Source organism: Silurus aristotelis (assembly GCF_946808225.1).
Source record: "Silurus aristotelis genome assembly, chromosome: 26".
Classification (NCBI taxonomy): Eukaryota; Metazoa; Chordata; class Actinopteri; order Siluriformes; family Siluridae; genus Silurus; species Silurus aristotelis.
This window is the reverse complement of record NC_139599.1, coordinates 5,234,234-5,250,594: the sequence shown is the minus strand read 5'-3', so window position 1 is coordinate 5,250,594 and position 16,361 is coordinate 5,234,234. Positions and strand designations below refer to the sequence as shown.

The following is a 16,361-nucleotide window of genomic DNA, read 5'->3' as shown; positions in this document are numbered from 1 at the left end:
AGATAGATAGATAGATAGATAGATAGATAGATAGATAGATAGATAGATAGATAGATAGATAGTTCTCTTCTTTCAGGGATAGATAGATAGATAGATAGATAGATAGATAGATAGATAGATAGATAGATAGATAGATAGATAGATAGATAGATAGATAGATAGATAGATCTCTTCTTTCAGGGATAGATAGATAGATAGATAGATAGATAGATAGATAGATAGATAGATAGATAGATAGATAGATAGATAGATAGATAGATAGATAGATAGATAGATCTCTTCTGTCAGGGATAGATAGATAGATAGATAGATAGATAGATAGATAGATAGATAGATAGATAGATAGATAGATAGATAGATAGATAGATAGATAGATAGATAGATAGATAGATCTCTTCTGTCAGGGATAGATAGATAGATAGATAGATAGATAGATAGATAGATAGATAGATAGATAGATAGATAGATAGATAGATAGATAGATAGATAGATAGATAGATAGATAGATAGTTTTCTTCTGTCAGGGATAGATAGATAGATAGATAGATAGATAGATAGATAGATAGATAGATAGATGGATAGATGGATAGATGGATAGATAGATAGATAGATAGATAGATAGATAGATAGATAGATAGATAGATAGATAGATAGATAATTCCTCCAATGTTCTCTGTTTTTCTCCAGTTTAAAAAAAAAAAAAAAGAAATGAAATGAAATGAATTTGCCAAATTCCCCCAATGAGTGTGTGAATGTGTGTGTGGTAACCAGAGATGACTGTAAAATTCCCCAGTATTACAACTTCATGCTTCATTCCACTGCAACTCTGACCCAGATAAAATATCTGAAGTTGAATAAATCAATGAAAAAATAAATCCAGTGATTAAATAAATAAATAACATTCAAATTCTCAAATGTATTCTGTCTATTTAACTCGTTATGAGCTTTAAAATGTAACACACACACACAAAAAAACGGGTTTTACTTATGACTAATTTCATGTGACTGTTGCTTTTGTCTTGACTTGTTTTACATATAAAGGGTTAATCAGAATTAGAATACAGTGAGGGGGAGGATATGGCAGGACAGGTGCTTGGACAGCAGTGTGCGCATTAACAGCTTGGATTATAGTTGCTTTGTAAGATATCAGATAGAAGGCCATCGGTATGCAGGCTTTCATTATTACTGACTGTCATTGTTACTGATGTTACTCATGATTCCCCATAATCCTATTCCAGTCATATATTGTACATTGTGTACATGCGTGCCGAATTTGATGAGTAATAAAGTGCAGGTCCCTCCTACATGCTTAAGTCCAACTCTGTGTTGCAACATGAGTATATGTGTCTTAGTATGCCTGCAAGCTTTTTTTTGGTCTGTGTGTGTGTGTGTGTGTGTGTGTGTGTGTGTGTGTGTGTGTGTGTGTGTGTGTGTGTGTGTGTGTGTGTGTGTATGCGTGTGTGTGTGTGTGTGTGTGTGTGTGTGTGTGTGTGTGTGTGTGTGTGCGTGTGGGTGGTTGTGTGTATGGTTGTGGGAGAATGATTTACTTTCACAGGCAAAAATCAAAAACCCAGAGACAAATAAGAGATATTTCAACACGTATCTATTTACATAAAAGTGCACTACACAATACAACGCGATTAACATGTCTGACTTTTGCTATCTCAAACAGTAGTTCTGAATTTTGCTTAGCCGAGCACAGAGCATGGTTTTACTACAACAGGTTTAACAACTCAAATGCCAAAAACTGTTTTTGGATGCACAAGAGATTTTTTATATCTCCAGTTATTCCATTATTCTGCCAGCTATCAAGTGCTACAAGCTGTTCAATTTCTTTACATTCAACTAATAAACTGAAGGTTAAGTTATTTTATATACAAACTAAGCAGCATCCAATAACAGAGAAGTTCTAGAAAAAAAACTGTGGCTCGGAAACAAACCGTAACTTTTAGTGCCTTCGTATATGATATCAGCAGCTTTTGCATCATGACTTAAATGTCTTACAAACGTTCTTTACCATGGTAGACTAATAAACCAAACTTAACAGACTTTTCGGCACATGTTAAAACAACCATTATAATACACAATCTATTACCACTGAACAGAAATGAGTGACATTTGAGACATTGCGTGGGTTAATTTAAGTATCAATGTAGATATATTATTTGTCAAGTAAGTGTATTATTTACAGTTGTGAGATTCATTGCTAGAAATTAAATGAGATACCTTTGCTAAGTACCAGTTGTTCTGGGTCATTTATTACTATTTGAATTAGATAGATGTGACTCTTTAGGACCCTGAAGTTGTTGCCCTTGATGTCCCAGCAGCTCCTGCCTCTGCCTTGGCCTGGCCATCTTCCACCTGGTTTATTAGCAGGAGCTTCATTACAGGGTCCAGGTATTCCATAATGGTCTCTGACACGCTCTTCTCCAGCAGGTAGCCCTCTGTTTCCACCTCGGTGTTCTCCTGTCCAACTACAGCTTCCATGGAGGTCTGCAGGTACCTCAGGCATGCAACCACTGTACTCTGTGGAGAGATGGAGGATGAAGCAATGTTGGGATTTAGACCTGATAGTTTAAAAACAAGTAGGTAAATGATTACTTCCTCATGTGCATAAGATTTTAAGTCATTTTAGGGCATCTAAAATGAGTATACAGTAAGCATCAGTCTACAGTCCTATCTACTGATACCTGAAGGATAAAGACAGTCAGCACTACAGCACCGATGCTGTTCATCAAGCCCATGTAGTAGCCAACCAGAGCTTCTCTGCAGCCGCGAATGAAGATGTTAAGGTCCTCGGTTTGGTGTTCATAATTGTAGTGGGCAGAGTTGTTGGTCAGTTTGTACTGGATGCATGGTCTAGGAGAACTGGGATTACAGCAGCTGAAGGGCACACCATCCACCAGATAGCGCCCATCCACATTGCTCTTGATACGACTGGATAAATGAGATAAGATAGAAATTAGACAGAGTTGGGGACAGAAGGTAATTGAATGAGAACGAAGAAGATTTAAATGACAAACATTTATATTAATTAAAACACAATTATAAGCAGCAGACAAAGAAATTTTACTTGCAATGGTTGCACAACAAAGCTACACAACAATGGCCGTAAGACAAGCAGGTTCTTCAGGGGTTCTCAGGATCATTAATGCATGTTAGGTCATCCTTGATAAAAGAAAAAATTGCTTCTGTTTTGAACCCTAAGTCCCTTTAGCGGAAGCTCTTAAAGGGTCATTTGAATTTGTAATGGAGTTCTTGTGTCCTTTTGCACGAAACATTTTCTTATATAAATACAGACTCTGCTGTCAAGTTCTAAATAGAACCTTGAAGAGTTATCCCAAAACATCAACTTGTGTTTATAAAACATAATGGCCAATCCAAACCTTTCATACGTTTCCCTCACTTACTCCTTAACTTCCTTGGAACTGAAGTCCAGGTAGCGGTTACTGATCCACTGCACCTCGAACCAGTCCTTGTAGTCATTGTTACCACAGCACTGGAACTCCATCTGTAGGCGATCAATGGTCTGCTTCTGGAAGCAGCGCCCAGGGGTGTCTGTGTCCTTGTAGAAGCGAATGCCATTCTTGAGGCCAACCTTTAGCGAGCCCTCCAGGCTGCCCTTCATGGCATAGCTTAGGATTACTCCAACCAGGAGCAAGGTGGTGAAGAAGATAGCGCAGCAGAAGTAGGGCTTTAGGAAGGTCTTCCAGCGTGGGAAGCGGCTGGCATCCAGGGCATCTTGGCAAATCCGACCTGCAAACCAGTTGATTCCAATGGAGGCCAGTCCAGCTACAATGAGTGTGTTTGGGACAATGTGGATCTCTGTGTTGTCCATCACCTACAGGGCACATTTGGGTTTACTCAACTGTTAGATTCCATGTTATTAAAATGATCGGTTACATATTACTTCTTCTTTTTGTTTCTAAGCATATACACACTTGTTCTGTATTATGGGATTTAATGAGGTGCCAGTCTGTTTATACCTGTTTTTTTTTTTTTTTTATAATTCCTTAACTTTTATCCAGTCCTTTATCAAGCCTCACTTTTTAACTGCTTTTTGCATCTGATTTAAAAATTGTATGTGTTAATTATAATATATGAGACAGGTTCTTTATTGTGACCTAGATTCTGATCCATGTAGTAGATTAGACAGCTTATTGAAGACAACAGCTTAATAAGCCTATTATAACTGACTTATATTTAATATTTATATTTGCATAGGTTAATCCTGATGGATCAGCCAATGAAAATGTTCTTTTGTCCCTTGAGGTTTACATTAACATGCATACATGCATGCTAACGTGTTTACAATCAAAATTTTGTAAAATGCAAGTAATTTATTGTTATTAAGATGTTTATGTAAAATTCTAAAATGTTCTTCTTCTTTTTTTCCAGTTGTAGTTCAGACATCTCATTCTGGCCTAAGATGTTACTCAAGCTTGGTGTGTGATAAAGTGAAAAACTGAAGCAAATGGTGAATTCAGGTACCTCTGCCCTCCTGCGTAGTTCTGTCTTCAAGAAGCATCCAAGGCAGAAGGTGATTGCTCCACCTAAAGTGGCCAGCCATGTGGTCAGCCATAAACTCTGAGCTAGCTTCACCCTTTTCTCAAAGGGGAATTTCATTTTAGCCCAAACCATGATGGCTGCAGAGAAGTGTTACGCTACAAGAAGCTTTTTGCTGCAAAGACGACCAGGTGTCTGGTTCTGAAAATGGAAGCTTTTACGGTTTTAGAGATTTAATCGGACAATGAATATTTTGCTAAGAAGAAACCTTCTCACAAATGCTACTGTAATCCAAAATCCAAGGTTAAATCCTTTTAAGGTCTTAGTATGTCCAGAGGAATTCTGCCCAAAAAGTTTTTCCTTTTTGTTGTCCGGGTGGTAAATTTCTCTGTGGTGGTCAACTTGAGTTTTGATGTGGTGATCCCTCCCCTAGGTGAAGTGCAAATGATCTTCCAGTTACCCACTCAACTAAAAGAGTGGTAATATTTGCCCCTTCGAGCCCATGCCTGGGTGAGAGACACACTAGATATGTCTAAAGCTGGACATCTGGGGCATCTTACCTGTAATCCTTTACCTATCCTATTATCATGGCCCTCTCCAAGGGGCTAGAGAACTGTTTGCTCAGCACAGATTGAGATAGATTGCCACTTGGCATGGACAGTTGCAGTAATAGAGCTGTAACATGGTTATTACTTAAACAAAATATTGACCTAATATTAATTCTGCAAAAAATAAATAAATAAATAAATAAAGTTATCATATGTTGTGACTATTTGTTAAATTAATATCACACAAACACAAAATCTCTGGAATTTTTAACAAAACTGTGGTATATTTGTGTTGTCCCCTAGTAGTAATATTGAAATACAGTATATCCGTATATAATTAATGCTTGATAAATAATATTTGTTTCATTTTAGCAACATTTAAAAAAGTTATCCACTTAATAGGATGTATAGAATTTCAAAGTAACAAAGACATGAACGATTGCCATTTTCATACTTCCGTATTTATTTATTTGTACATTATTACAATTTTCCAATATGTAATGTTTTTCAAGCAAGATTCAAGGTTTTGCTCAGGTATGGGGTTCACTTCTCACTGCTTTTATTAAAGACAAGACATGACTTCAACTAAGAAAAATAAATTGAAATGACACTATTATTGTGTGTTGAGCTGTAAGCAAGAGACAAATCAATATGCACAAATACATATCATAATACATGGAAAAATGTGTACACATGAATAAATAATTATCATCATTATGTTGAATGTAAATTTGCACTTATATGACATATTTCATTACCTTTACTACTCTAGATGTCTGAACACTAGAGCAATTCAGTGGAGCAACATACTAAAAACACTGAATACAAAAGGAATTGTGTTCAAGCTTTCTGTGGCAATAAAGTATATTAAAGACAGGGATTCCGTAAAAGCTCACAGCAAATATTATTATAGGAATAGGAATTATAGTCATATATAAAAATGACTCCAAAAATCTCCATTGAAAGTTTCCATATAATGGCACAGAAAACTTATTTTGGCTGACAGGAAAGGAATAACCACTCTACAAATGTGGTGAACAAAAAAAGCATCTCAGAAAGCACAACATGTCAAACTTTGACAGGAGAAGTTTCATTCCTGTCAGCAATAAAGCAATAAACAAGAATCTTAGACTACAGTGGCCACAAGTTACTATTTACACTATATATATATATATATATATATATATATATATATATATATATATATATATATATATATATATATAATATAATATATATATATATATATATATATATATATATATATATATATATATATATATATATATATATATATATATATATATATATAGTGTAAATAGTATATATGAACATAGTGTAATATATATATATATATATGAACATAATTAATACAGATATCACCACTACCTTGAAGTTCAACACAGATTGTGGAATCACAGTGATGTACAAGCACGTAAACCTCATTGAACAACAAATGTACATTGTTTTTCATCGTTTTTCTTTTACAACTTATTCATTGTGCCAAAAGACCAGAATGACAAATCGGAATCATTCATTATCCTAGAAGCTACAATTATTATGTATGTTAATGGATCTCAGTTCATTGTAAGCAGCCCAAAATCACCGCTTCAGGACATTTCAAAACCCTAAACAAATGTTGAATTAATCAGCTTTTGATTTCTGATCAACAGGGTGTGAGCTTCATGCTGGAAATTATTTTTCCACTCTCTTCAAGGGCAACCATGTCTAGTACCCAAGTGAAATCAAAGTACCACACTTCTATTTGATGTTGCCTTTAGAACTTATCAAAGCATCTACCTCAGCGGGGCTACCAGTCACCCATGGGCATATCTTTGATTGTGAATAGAGAAGTCTAACTCACAACCCAGACTCAGAATTTAAATAGAAAACTTGTTTTGAGCAGCGGACAGAGTGCTTAGAGCTACTGCATTAGTTAACAACCTGATCACTGTAGCTACTTTTATAATTCTTGAATTTTATACTATAATTATGCCATATGTATTATATGATCTAAGTATGTTTGATTAGATCATAGGGGTAAATGTACTGGGTGGGGTAGGGTTTATAAGTGCAAGGGTCATCAACTTGTATGCAGAACAATCAACTTTAGTTTTCTAAACATGAACCAGCTTAGCTTCTTTAGCAAATCTGTCCGTATTGGCTTATCCAGTCATATGGATTTTTGCTGTTGGATATTTTGTGGAAAGCAGCTCATCAGATCATGGACTCGCTACAGGGTTCAATTTAGCTTCCTTCTCTGCTCTAATAAACTGATGATTTGCTTGTTCTAATTAATAAAAAATTTAAAAAAATTAAAAAGACAATTGAATAGGTAAGTATGTTTTTTTGTCCTTGCTCCAAACTCAAAAAAGATTTCTCTATGATGCATGTCAAAACATGCTTTGTTCGATTTACAGCAAAAATAAATCAATAATGGTTAAACATTAAAAAGTATACATTAGTTGCGTATTCAGGACTGATCCAGAGCCAATAATTATTATAAATATGAATTCATCATTCTAGTATGTATCGATTTCATCATTCAATTTCATATTACTGGAGGTCCCCACTACAAGAATACTTGCACACTTTCTGTTTTACCTAGCATGCTTGCAATCACTGCCTCATTCAATCACATTATGAAGAGTCCAGCCTTAAAATTGCAGTTGCAGTCTTGCCTTTATTCCTGTTTGCAATTCTGATTTCCTTGGTATGATCAGTTGTTTTTGTGTTTGGCCTGCTCCTTTAGATTTTCTTGTGTTGTTTAAGTCTGTTTGTGGCTGCAATATTAATTATGATCTCTGATCACAATTACTTTAATAAATCCACATTTGGAGTACATTATTTTCTTATTTTACAAAACCTTCCATACGTAGTTTATATTATTTAATATTGTTTATCTTAGGTAGCATTAAAATCTCATTTACAGAGCAGGTTATACTATATGCCTCAAACAGAATTTGTGTTTAGGTTGTTTCATAGGTTTGTCTTCTCACCCTCCTGTATAAAATGGTTGAGCATCTTCTGTGCTGACTCCAGATTAGCCATTGGCGCTAAGACACTGCTTCCTGCCCCCTCCTCACTTTCTTCAGTCTGTTGCTTGTTTGCCTCCTTCCAGTTATGAGTAAGTTCATCTTCAGTCCAATCTTCATCAGCACTCTGATGTGGGTGGTGTAAATCCAGCTTTCCTTTCAAACACTCTAAATGACCTTGATGCTCAACTTGCTGCAAGAAAGTAGAGTTGATCCCCTCCAAGCTTGCAGACAGTAGGCGAATAGGAGAGCTTAGTTGGCATCCAGTGTAAATATGGTATTCATCTCCTTCAGGGCCATCCAGATTCTGCTTCAAGCTGGCTAGAGGCACTGGTAAGAATTCAGGGTGAATGCTGAACTGTAGGTCGGGTATCTGTAGGCCCTGTTTGTGGGCCATCTTTTCACCTCCTGATTCACTTTCTGTATCTCCATCTCCTCTTCTGTACTGATCTGACTTCACCCAGCAACCCTGCTCCTGTTGCCATGTTGAGAATCCTTTACATCTGTGTTGACCTCTCTCCAAACTACTACATGCACAGTCCTTCACCTCTTCACCCATTTCTGACCAATCGGTTTCATCTTCTTCTAGGACAGGACCCAGTGATTCCTCATCTCCAACTACTGAGCTTTTGGCATAATGGTCACTGTCCATAAACTGAAATGGAGGAGGTGCGACTGCTGGCTTGATAGGATCATCTGATTTTAAATGCTTAACAAGGGCTTCCTGGAGCATGGATGTCACCTGTTGAAAAAGTAACAGGAAAAGAAATATAATCCTGCAGAATATGTGGAATACCAATAAATTGGCCTTGGCGCAGGTTTTCATTCTAACCAAGCAGAAGCCACACCTTTCAGTCTATTAAAAGCTAAGATTGAGTTATGTGTGGCTTCTGGTTAATAGTATTGTAAACCTGCAACCACAACAGCCTTTGCTAAATAAGAGAGGCTACCCTTATCACAGACCATAGAAATGAGCTATCTATCTAATATAGCACTGTATCTTCTTCTTCTTCTTTCGGCTTCTCCTATTAGTGGTCACCACAGCGGATCATCCGTCTCCATACCCCTCTGTCCTCTACATCTGCCTCTTTCAACCCAACTACCTGCATGTCTTCCTTCAACACATCCATAAACCGCCTCCTTGGTCCCTTTCTCTTTTCCTCCTTCCTGGTGGCTCCATCCTCAGCATTTTCCTACCGATATACCCTATGTCCTTCCTCTGCACATGTTCAAACCATCTCAATCTCGCCTCCCTCACCTTGTCTCCAAAACATCCTACATGTGCTGTCCCCCTAATATACTCATTTCTAATCCTGTCCATCATCGTCACTCCCAACGAAAACCTCAACATCTTCAGCTCAGCTACCTCCAGCTCCACTTCCTGTCTTTTACTCAACACCACTGTCTCTAAACTATACAACTTCAATCTAATATAGTCAAGTCAAGTCAAGTTTATTTCTATAGTGCTTTTCACAACAGACATTGTCTCAAAGTAGCTTTCCAGAAATTAACAGTGAAGGTGAATGGTGTGCATTTGTCCCTGATGAGCAAGCCATGGCGACTGTGTAATATAGCTCTGTATAGCTAGTTAAAAGTCATAACCAGTTAACAGAACAGATTAGATAACATTGCAGTAGATTCTCTCTAGTGTCTTCTAGCTAGATTGCTACCATATTCATACACTGTAACACAAATGCTAAGCTGGCCCGTATCTGAAACATTCCTAGCTTAACCTCTGTAACTTTACATATGACCAGAGTAACTTGTTATGGCTTTCTAAACTTTCCATCTGCAGAGTAGTTATAAAATTGGCGAGCTAAAAAAATAAACTGGTAAAAAATAAAGAAATCGGCTACAATTATATACTCCCCCATAATTTCCCCCTTCTATTCAGCCTGAAACGTTTGAGACAATATGTCCTCCTGTCATCAAGCTCTCACATTAATTGTCTCCAGGCTCTGAATGGTTGTCTTGGCAACTGACAGCTGTTTTGTCAGCTCCGAAATCTGCTGGTTCAGTTTCTTACGTTCAGCATCCATATGTTCATCCTTAGAAAGAAAAAATAATCAAGGGGAAGAACAAAAACAGCGAATATTGGATTTCAATGAACTATTTATAATTAAGTAAAAGCTGTTTTAAAAAACAAACTTAATTTTTAATCATAGGTTCATTCTTATTTAAAAAAATTAAAATGATGTGATTACCATAAAGTGTGTTTCATTCTCCTGAAAATCATCAGTCTGCTGAATGGAGGAATAATTAGCCTGAAGTCTAAAAAAAAAAAAAAGAGATGAACAGATAGAACAGCAAACCACATTTAAAAGGATGTCAGGACGATGCAGATGTTTTTCATAGAAATAAGATTTTTAAGATTTGTTCATGTCATTACAAATTCGCCCCGACCTTGTAAATTTTTCCATCATGCTGCTCAGTTCTACGCGAGTTCTCTGTAGCTCTGATTCCAGCTGATGGTGTTCCGTGATAAACTCAGCTCCTAAGCACTCCATGCGCACCACGGTTTGACGCAAAGTATTATGCAGGTCTTCATTTTGTTCCTGTAACATCCTGAGTGGTGAGGGATAGGAGAGAATGGAGTTTATGGGGGCCTGGATGAACAACACCATTTGATACAAAAATATGATAATATGGGTATTGGGTGTATAGCTATGGGTTTTGCTATGTGAGAACTTTGTGGAGTTTAAATACCCGACCAGGAAAAACATTATGATATTATAACATAATAAGAGGTAAATAACATGATTATTCCTTTTAGTCCCCAAAGTTGATGGTGTTAGAAGCAGGAAAAATGGGCGAGTGTAAGGATTTGCGAGAGTTTGACAAGTGCCAAATTGTGACGGCTAAACCACTGGGTCTGAGCATCTCCAAAACTGCAGCTCTTATGGGATGTTCTCAGTCTGCAGTGGTCAGTATCTATCAAAGTGGTCCAAGGAAGGAACACTGGTGAACCAGCAACAGGGTCATTGATGCTGTGGGGAGCGAAGGCTGGCCTGTGTGGTCCGATCCAAAAGACGAGCTCCTGTAGCTCAAATTGTTGAAGAATTTGCTGTTAATGACTGTTGACTGTTGACTGTTTTAGCAGCAAAGGACTACCTGATCAGTGGCCATAACGTTATGCATGGTCAGTGTAGTAAACTCACAAACACATGCAATTTGTAATTAAACTCACATGATCCTCTCATATTCAGAGCCCTTTTCCTGTGCAAAATAAAAAGAAAAAATATTTCAAAAGCTACACTGTATATGAGTTTACTATATAAGAACATTATCTGGTTTCTATATCAAATACTAAACAAGATAAACAAAAAAAAAGTTCTTACTTTGACAGTCATGGCTGTTTCCTTGTAGGCCATTGACTGATCATCATGGCTAATAGGACTTTCTGTGTTTCTGGATGAATCCGACTTGCTAGAACAAGGGGAAGTGGCCTTCTCACCAACTGGAGAATGGCAAAGAGGACTGGCATCACCACCATGATGGTGATGTTCCTTGGTGTGGAAATGGTGATGGCGAGACTCTGGGTGATTGTGCTGCCATTTAACATCCGAGTGATGCTGGGGTCCAGCTTTTGAATGGGTATAGAATTCTGGATCCTCATGATGATGGTGGAATTTTGGAGCACCATACTGAAGAGGTATCTCAGTATGAAAACTATGATGGACAGATTTTGGATGGGAATGGTGATGGGATTCTGAATACTTGTGGTGATGTTGATGATGATGAAGATGATGGGACTCCATATGGGAGGGCATTTTGTGGCAGTCACAGTGGGAAGACCTTGGAAATTCAGCATGGGAATGCTGGTGTGTTTTGGAATGTTCCAGATAGTGTTGGGATTCAGTATGCAACTGACGATAGGGGGATTCCGTATGGGAATGGTTAGGAAATTCTTGGTGTTTGTGGTTTTGTTGACAATTGTGATGAAGTACACTGTAGTGTTGTGAATCTTTGTGGGACGCTGGGCTATTGTGGTGGTAGTCAGGATCTTTGTGTTGATCAAAATTGGCTTCAGAACTGGAATGATAATGGGCAGACTGGTGATGATCATGCTGGTGATAAGATTTTGAAAGTGTAATATTGTGGGAATCTGGATGGGAAAACTGATGGTGACCTACAGTGTGTTTTAGGCTGTGAGGGTGGTGCTGAGAATAATGACTATCTAGACTATAATGATGTCTGTTAAGTGTTGAAGGTTTTGAATCCCCAATACGAGGATTAGGATGATGGTCTAAATTAGAACGGTGTTGGTGATGTCTGTCCGTGTAAAGACTGTTAGAACATCTGCCAGGTTTATGATCAGTGGGACTCGTTAGACCTTCCTCGGAATGGGTGTGAACATTTGGATAAGAGTGATGATGGTTATCAGAAGGGGGATTAGAATGATGATGATGGTGGACATCAGGATAAGAGGAGTGATGCTGGCCATGAAATTGGTGATGAGTGGAATCATGATGCAAATGATGATCATGATCAGAAGAAGAGTCGTGGGAGTTATCGTAATAATGTAAAGTTTGGGAAGGAGGTTGGTACTGTTGAAAATCTTGATCGGTGGTGTAGGATTGGAGCATGGGATGAGAGGATTCAGCATTAGAGGAATGGTATTGAATATCGGGAAGGGAGGAATGATGTGATCTAGAATAAGAATCACAGTAATTAAGTTCTGCAGGAGAATGGAGACCATGGGTTTCAGAGCGCAAAGTGTAATAATGTGGAGTTGTATTTTTGTGTTTTTTATGAAGGTAGTGCAATGGAGGAGTTTCTGAATGGTTTTGACTTTTCAAGAGCGAGGAAGGAGAGGAGCGAGGAGATTGGCTTCTCTGGTCTCCATGATGGAAGTGACATGAAGAGGAAGGGGAACGGTGAGGAGATTCTGAATGGGAATGATCATACTTTTTTGAGTATAAATAATACTGATGTGGGGATCGGGTTTGATGATTGGCGTCACTATACTTATGTTGATGTGAAGGAGAAGGTGAATGATGAAATGATTCTGGCTGGGAATAAACTTGAGTTTTTAAACGTGGAAAATTAGTTCCTGAAGATGAGGGACTTTGGTCACAGTGGTGGTACAATGGTGAAGATGGAACATGGTGGTGAGATTCTGAATAGGCATGATGGTCATTGTCAAAGTATGGAGAAGGTTTATGTGAGGATTGGCTGTGGTGATCATCATGATGAGGTTGGTTATGAGATTCTAAATGGGAATGATAGTGATGGTGAGCTTCTGCATGCGGAACATGCTGATGTGTTGTTTCTTGGTGATGGCGTGATAGAGAAGTTGGATGATGGCGATGAGTTTCCAAATAGGAATGATGACTTTCAGTTTGCAAAGAACGATGTTCTGAGTTTTGGGCAGTTCTGCGATGGGGGTGATGGGATGGAGAATGAGGGTGTGACGATAAACTCAGGTGATCTCCTCTGTCAGTGTTAATGTGACTGTAATGATGATGAGAGGTTGGTGAGAGAGAGTCAGTTCTCTGTGTACTCCTTTTTGTATCCATAGAAGAGTCATTCGTTAAATGACTACTGGACAGAGCTTGTTGCTTTTTGCGTGCCTTATGGCCATGTTCTGACCTTCTCAAATGACTTTTAGATGATCCAGTTTTAATGCTAGTGTGGCTGTTGAAGCTGTGGTGAAGATGCTTGGGATTTCTATGCTTGGTATTGTGGTGATGGCGATGTTCGGTTGAATTACAAGGTTGAAGAGACTTTACATGTCCAGAAGAATGATTTCTGGTGTGAGATGGTGCACTAGATGACACAGAGTTTGTACTTCCAGATCGTCTGGAAAAATGGTTCGGTTTCTTGTGTCCTTTGCACTCAGAATTTTGAGATTTGGCAGGGCTTATAGCCCTGTGGGCATCTGTTACCCCGAGAGTCTGTAGCCTGGAGGGACTTATTACCTGCCTGGTGATCTCATTTAAAAAGGCAGAAAACTTATTTTTTTCCTCCATAATGTTCCTTCTTGCTTCCTCTTTCCTTCTCTCAATTTCTTTTTCATCTAGTTTACCTTCACCAGACTGTTTGTTCTGCATTGGCAGCACCTCCATAGACTTTGCCTTTCGAACTATTTCACTCTGGCACGATTCCTTTTTAAAGGTGCTTTTTCTAGACTGGGAGTGGGATAGGTTTGGCTTTTTATTTGTGTCTTCACACGTTTTCTTCACTGAGCAGTACTTTTTTAGACTTGTAGACTTGTTGGCATGGCCATCCTCATTTAACAAAGGAACAGTATCTTCATCATCTTCCTCAAACGCCCTCCTTCGCCTGGAGATGTCAGTGCAGGACTGGGAATGTTCCAGACGTCGGACGCCTTTCTTGAACTTAGAAGCAAATTTGGCCTTTTCCAGGCTGCTGTCAGAAGACCAGGAAGATGAGCTTGATGAAGAAGATGAGAAGGAAGAAGAACTGGAAGAGGAGGACGATGAAGAATTAGAAGAAGAGGATGCCACGGAAGTAGCGGACGAAGAGGACGATGACCCTGAAGTTGAAGAACATGTGGATGATGCTGATGAGAAGGAGGAGCATAAGGAACAACCAGCAGCTGACATGGAGCGATCTGGTGAGATGGTTGATGTTTGGTAATGGGATTTTTTACTGCTACTGCAGTGTTTGCTATGTTGCCTATGCTGGGGATTGGTATGAAGGTGAATATCAGCATGCTCATGGGTATCGCGGCTATGAGGAAGGTGGTCAGTATTGCTTCGTTCTGATGAATTAGGGCTGTGAATGACCAAAACAGTCAAGAATAATTAACTCCAAACGATCAATCATGTTATTCATGGTATATATCATGTTAATATAATGCTCATATTTCGGTATTACATCATAACTCAAGGTGAATCTGAATCTTATGCCAGAATATACCCTAGACCAGCGGTAGACTGTAAGTCAAATACAGTAATCCCCCGCTTTACCGCGGTTCGAATCCCCGCTTTATCATGGAATTGCATTTGCCGCACAACTCATTTGTTTGGCTGATTTTCCCGGTCTCTCACGGATAGCACGATAGACCAAAAAACTTATAGGGAATTGTTTTTATGTTGAAATAATGACATTTCTGAAAAGAAATATATAATTATTCATTTTAAAAAAATTGGTAAAATCTTAAAACAGTACAGTACTGTTTTAAGATTTTACCAAATTTTTTGTAATTTTGCAATTCCGCGATAAGGCGGGGATTCGAACCGCGGTAAAGCGGGGGATTACTGTATTTGACTTACAGTACAGTACAACATACAGTAGTGAAGTTAAAGTCTCCTCAAATGGAAACACGTCAGTAAAGTGCAGATACGTGAAAAGGCTACTTAAGTACAATAATGAATTTCATTTATTTCGTAACTGTCCATCAGTGCTCTAGAAAGAATACCAATTTAACCCCAGAGCCTCTGCTACACATTATACCAATCATCTTTAGTTACCTTTCTCACATTATATGTATATGTATTAATGTGGTCCATGCTCAACCACTTCCCTTCAGTGATTTCCATACCTCTCGGTCAGGCGGGATCCATGGCCGTGTTGATTTTGGTGATGAGTTGACTTATATTGATGATGATGATGATGATGTGTTTGGAAGTTGGCCATTGTTCAAGTGACAGTTCCAACGATTTTCGATCCTCTAGGTCTTGGGCAGGCTTGTTGGTCAAATTTTTTACATTTTCTACTGCTGGCTTTAATTCAAAGGAAAGCTTTACATTACTGTGATTGTTCTAATTCATTGTAATTTCTATAGTAACAGTTAATTCACAGGGACGTGTACGGTAAACAATCTAGGTACGCCATCAAAGACTAATAATACCCAGATAACGTTATATATAAAAGAAATAATTATATAATATGATAAAGTCTTTGTAAGGAGACGTTTATTTAGCATTTACGGAAGAAGTCTCCAGTTTTAGCTATTTGTAACAATCATACAGTAAATATCCTCATATTTAGATAGTCTGGCTTGGAAAATTTCATTTTAATATCGATAACATTAAAAGAGGAAAATCGAAGCAAAAGAGCAAAAATTGCATGCAGAAGATGACTTACCTTAGTAATGGGAACGAATACACATAATTTACTTAAATTTTTAAGTTCATTGTGAAAAGCGCTATAGAAATGAACTTGAACTTGAAAAGTGGGGAAAGAAAATGGTTAAATATAAGAATCACAATTCATCACGCCTACGGTGAGCCGATGCAGCACACTCACAAGGTTTACATCGAGTGAAGAAAAACGGTCTATGATCACAACCTTTCTATCAGCC

The 16,361-nt window shown here is 38.0% G+C and overlaps 2 protein-coding genes across 2 annotated transcripts; both read right to left on the bottom strand.

Moving 5' to 3' along the window:
• Positions 1-1,586: 1,586 nt before the first annotated feature.
• On the bottom strand, positions 1,587-5,060 carry rom1a (retinal outer segment membrane protein 1a). Its single transcript, XM_083531476.1, has 4 exons — positions 4,492-5,060; positions 3,411-3,841; positions 2,691-2,937; positions 1,587-2,526 (listed from the first exon to the last, which is right to left on the bottom strand). Exons 1-4 carry the CDS (start codon positions 4,639-4,641, stop codon positions 2,290-2,292), a joined length of 1,065 nt encoding a protein of 354 aa, XP_083387602.1. The 5' UTR covers positions 4,642-5,060; the 3' UTR covers positions 1,587-2,289.
• A 2,838-nt stretch (positions 5,061-7,898) lies between these two features.
• LOC310720658 (uncharacterized protein) lies at positions 7,899-16,287 on the bottom strand. The gene is made up of 8 exons (XM_083531437.1): positions 16,145-16,287; positions 15,600-15,780; positions 11,428-14,830; positions 11,277-11,305; positions 10,493-10,654; positions 10,294-10,360; positions 10,030-10,137; positions 7,899-8,831 (listed from the first exon to the last, which is right to left on the bottom strand). The coding sequence occupies exons 2-8, from the start codon at positions 15,692-15,694 to the stop codon at positions 8,034-8,036; spliced, it is 4,662 nt and encodes a 1,553-aa protein (XP_083387563.1). The 5' UTR covers positions 15,695-15,780; positions 16,145-16,287; the 3' UTR covers positions 7,899-8,033.
• Between the last annotated feature and the right edge of the window lie 74 nt (positions 16,288-16,361).

Coding starts and splice junctions, on each gene's coding strand:
- LOC310720658 (XM_083531437.1), bottom strand. CDS start 15,694: ATGGCCAACTTCCAAACACATCATCATCATCATCATCAATATAAGTCA. Junction 10,138..10,293: donor AGAATGAAACACACTTTATG/GTAATCACATCA, acceptor TTTCTTTCTAAG/GATGAACATATGGATGCTGA. Junction 8,832..10,029: donor AGAGCCTGGAGACAATTAAT/GTGAGAGCTTGA, acceptor CTTTTTCAACAG/GTGACATCCATGCTCCAGGA.
- rom1a (XM_083531476.1), bottom strand. CDS start 4,641: ATGGTTTGGGCTAAAATGAAATTCCCCTTTGAGAAAAGGGTGAAGCTA. Junction 3,842..4,491: donor AACTACGCAGGAGGGCAGAG/GTACCTGAATTC, acceptor TGTGCCCTGTAG/GTGATGGACAACACAGAGAT. Junction 2,938..3,410: donor AGTTCCAAGGAAGTTAAGGA/GTAAGTGAGGGA, acceptor TCATTTATCCAG/TCGTATCAAGAGCAATGTGG.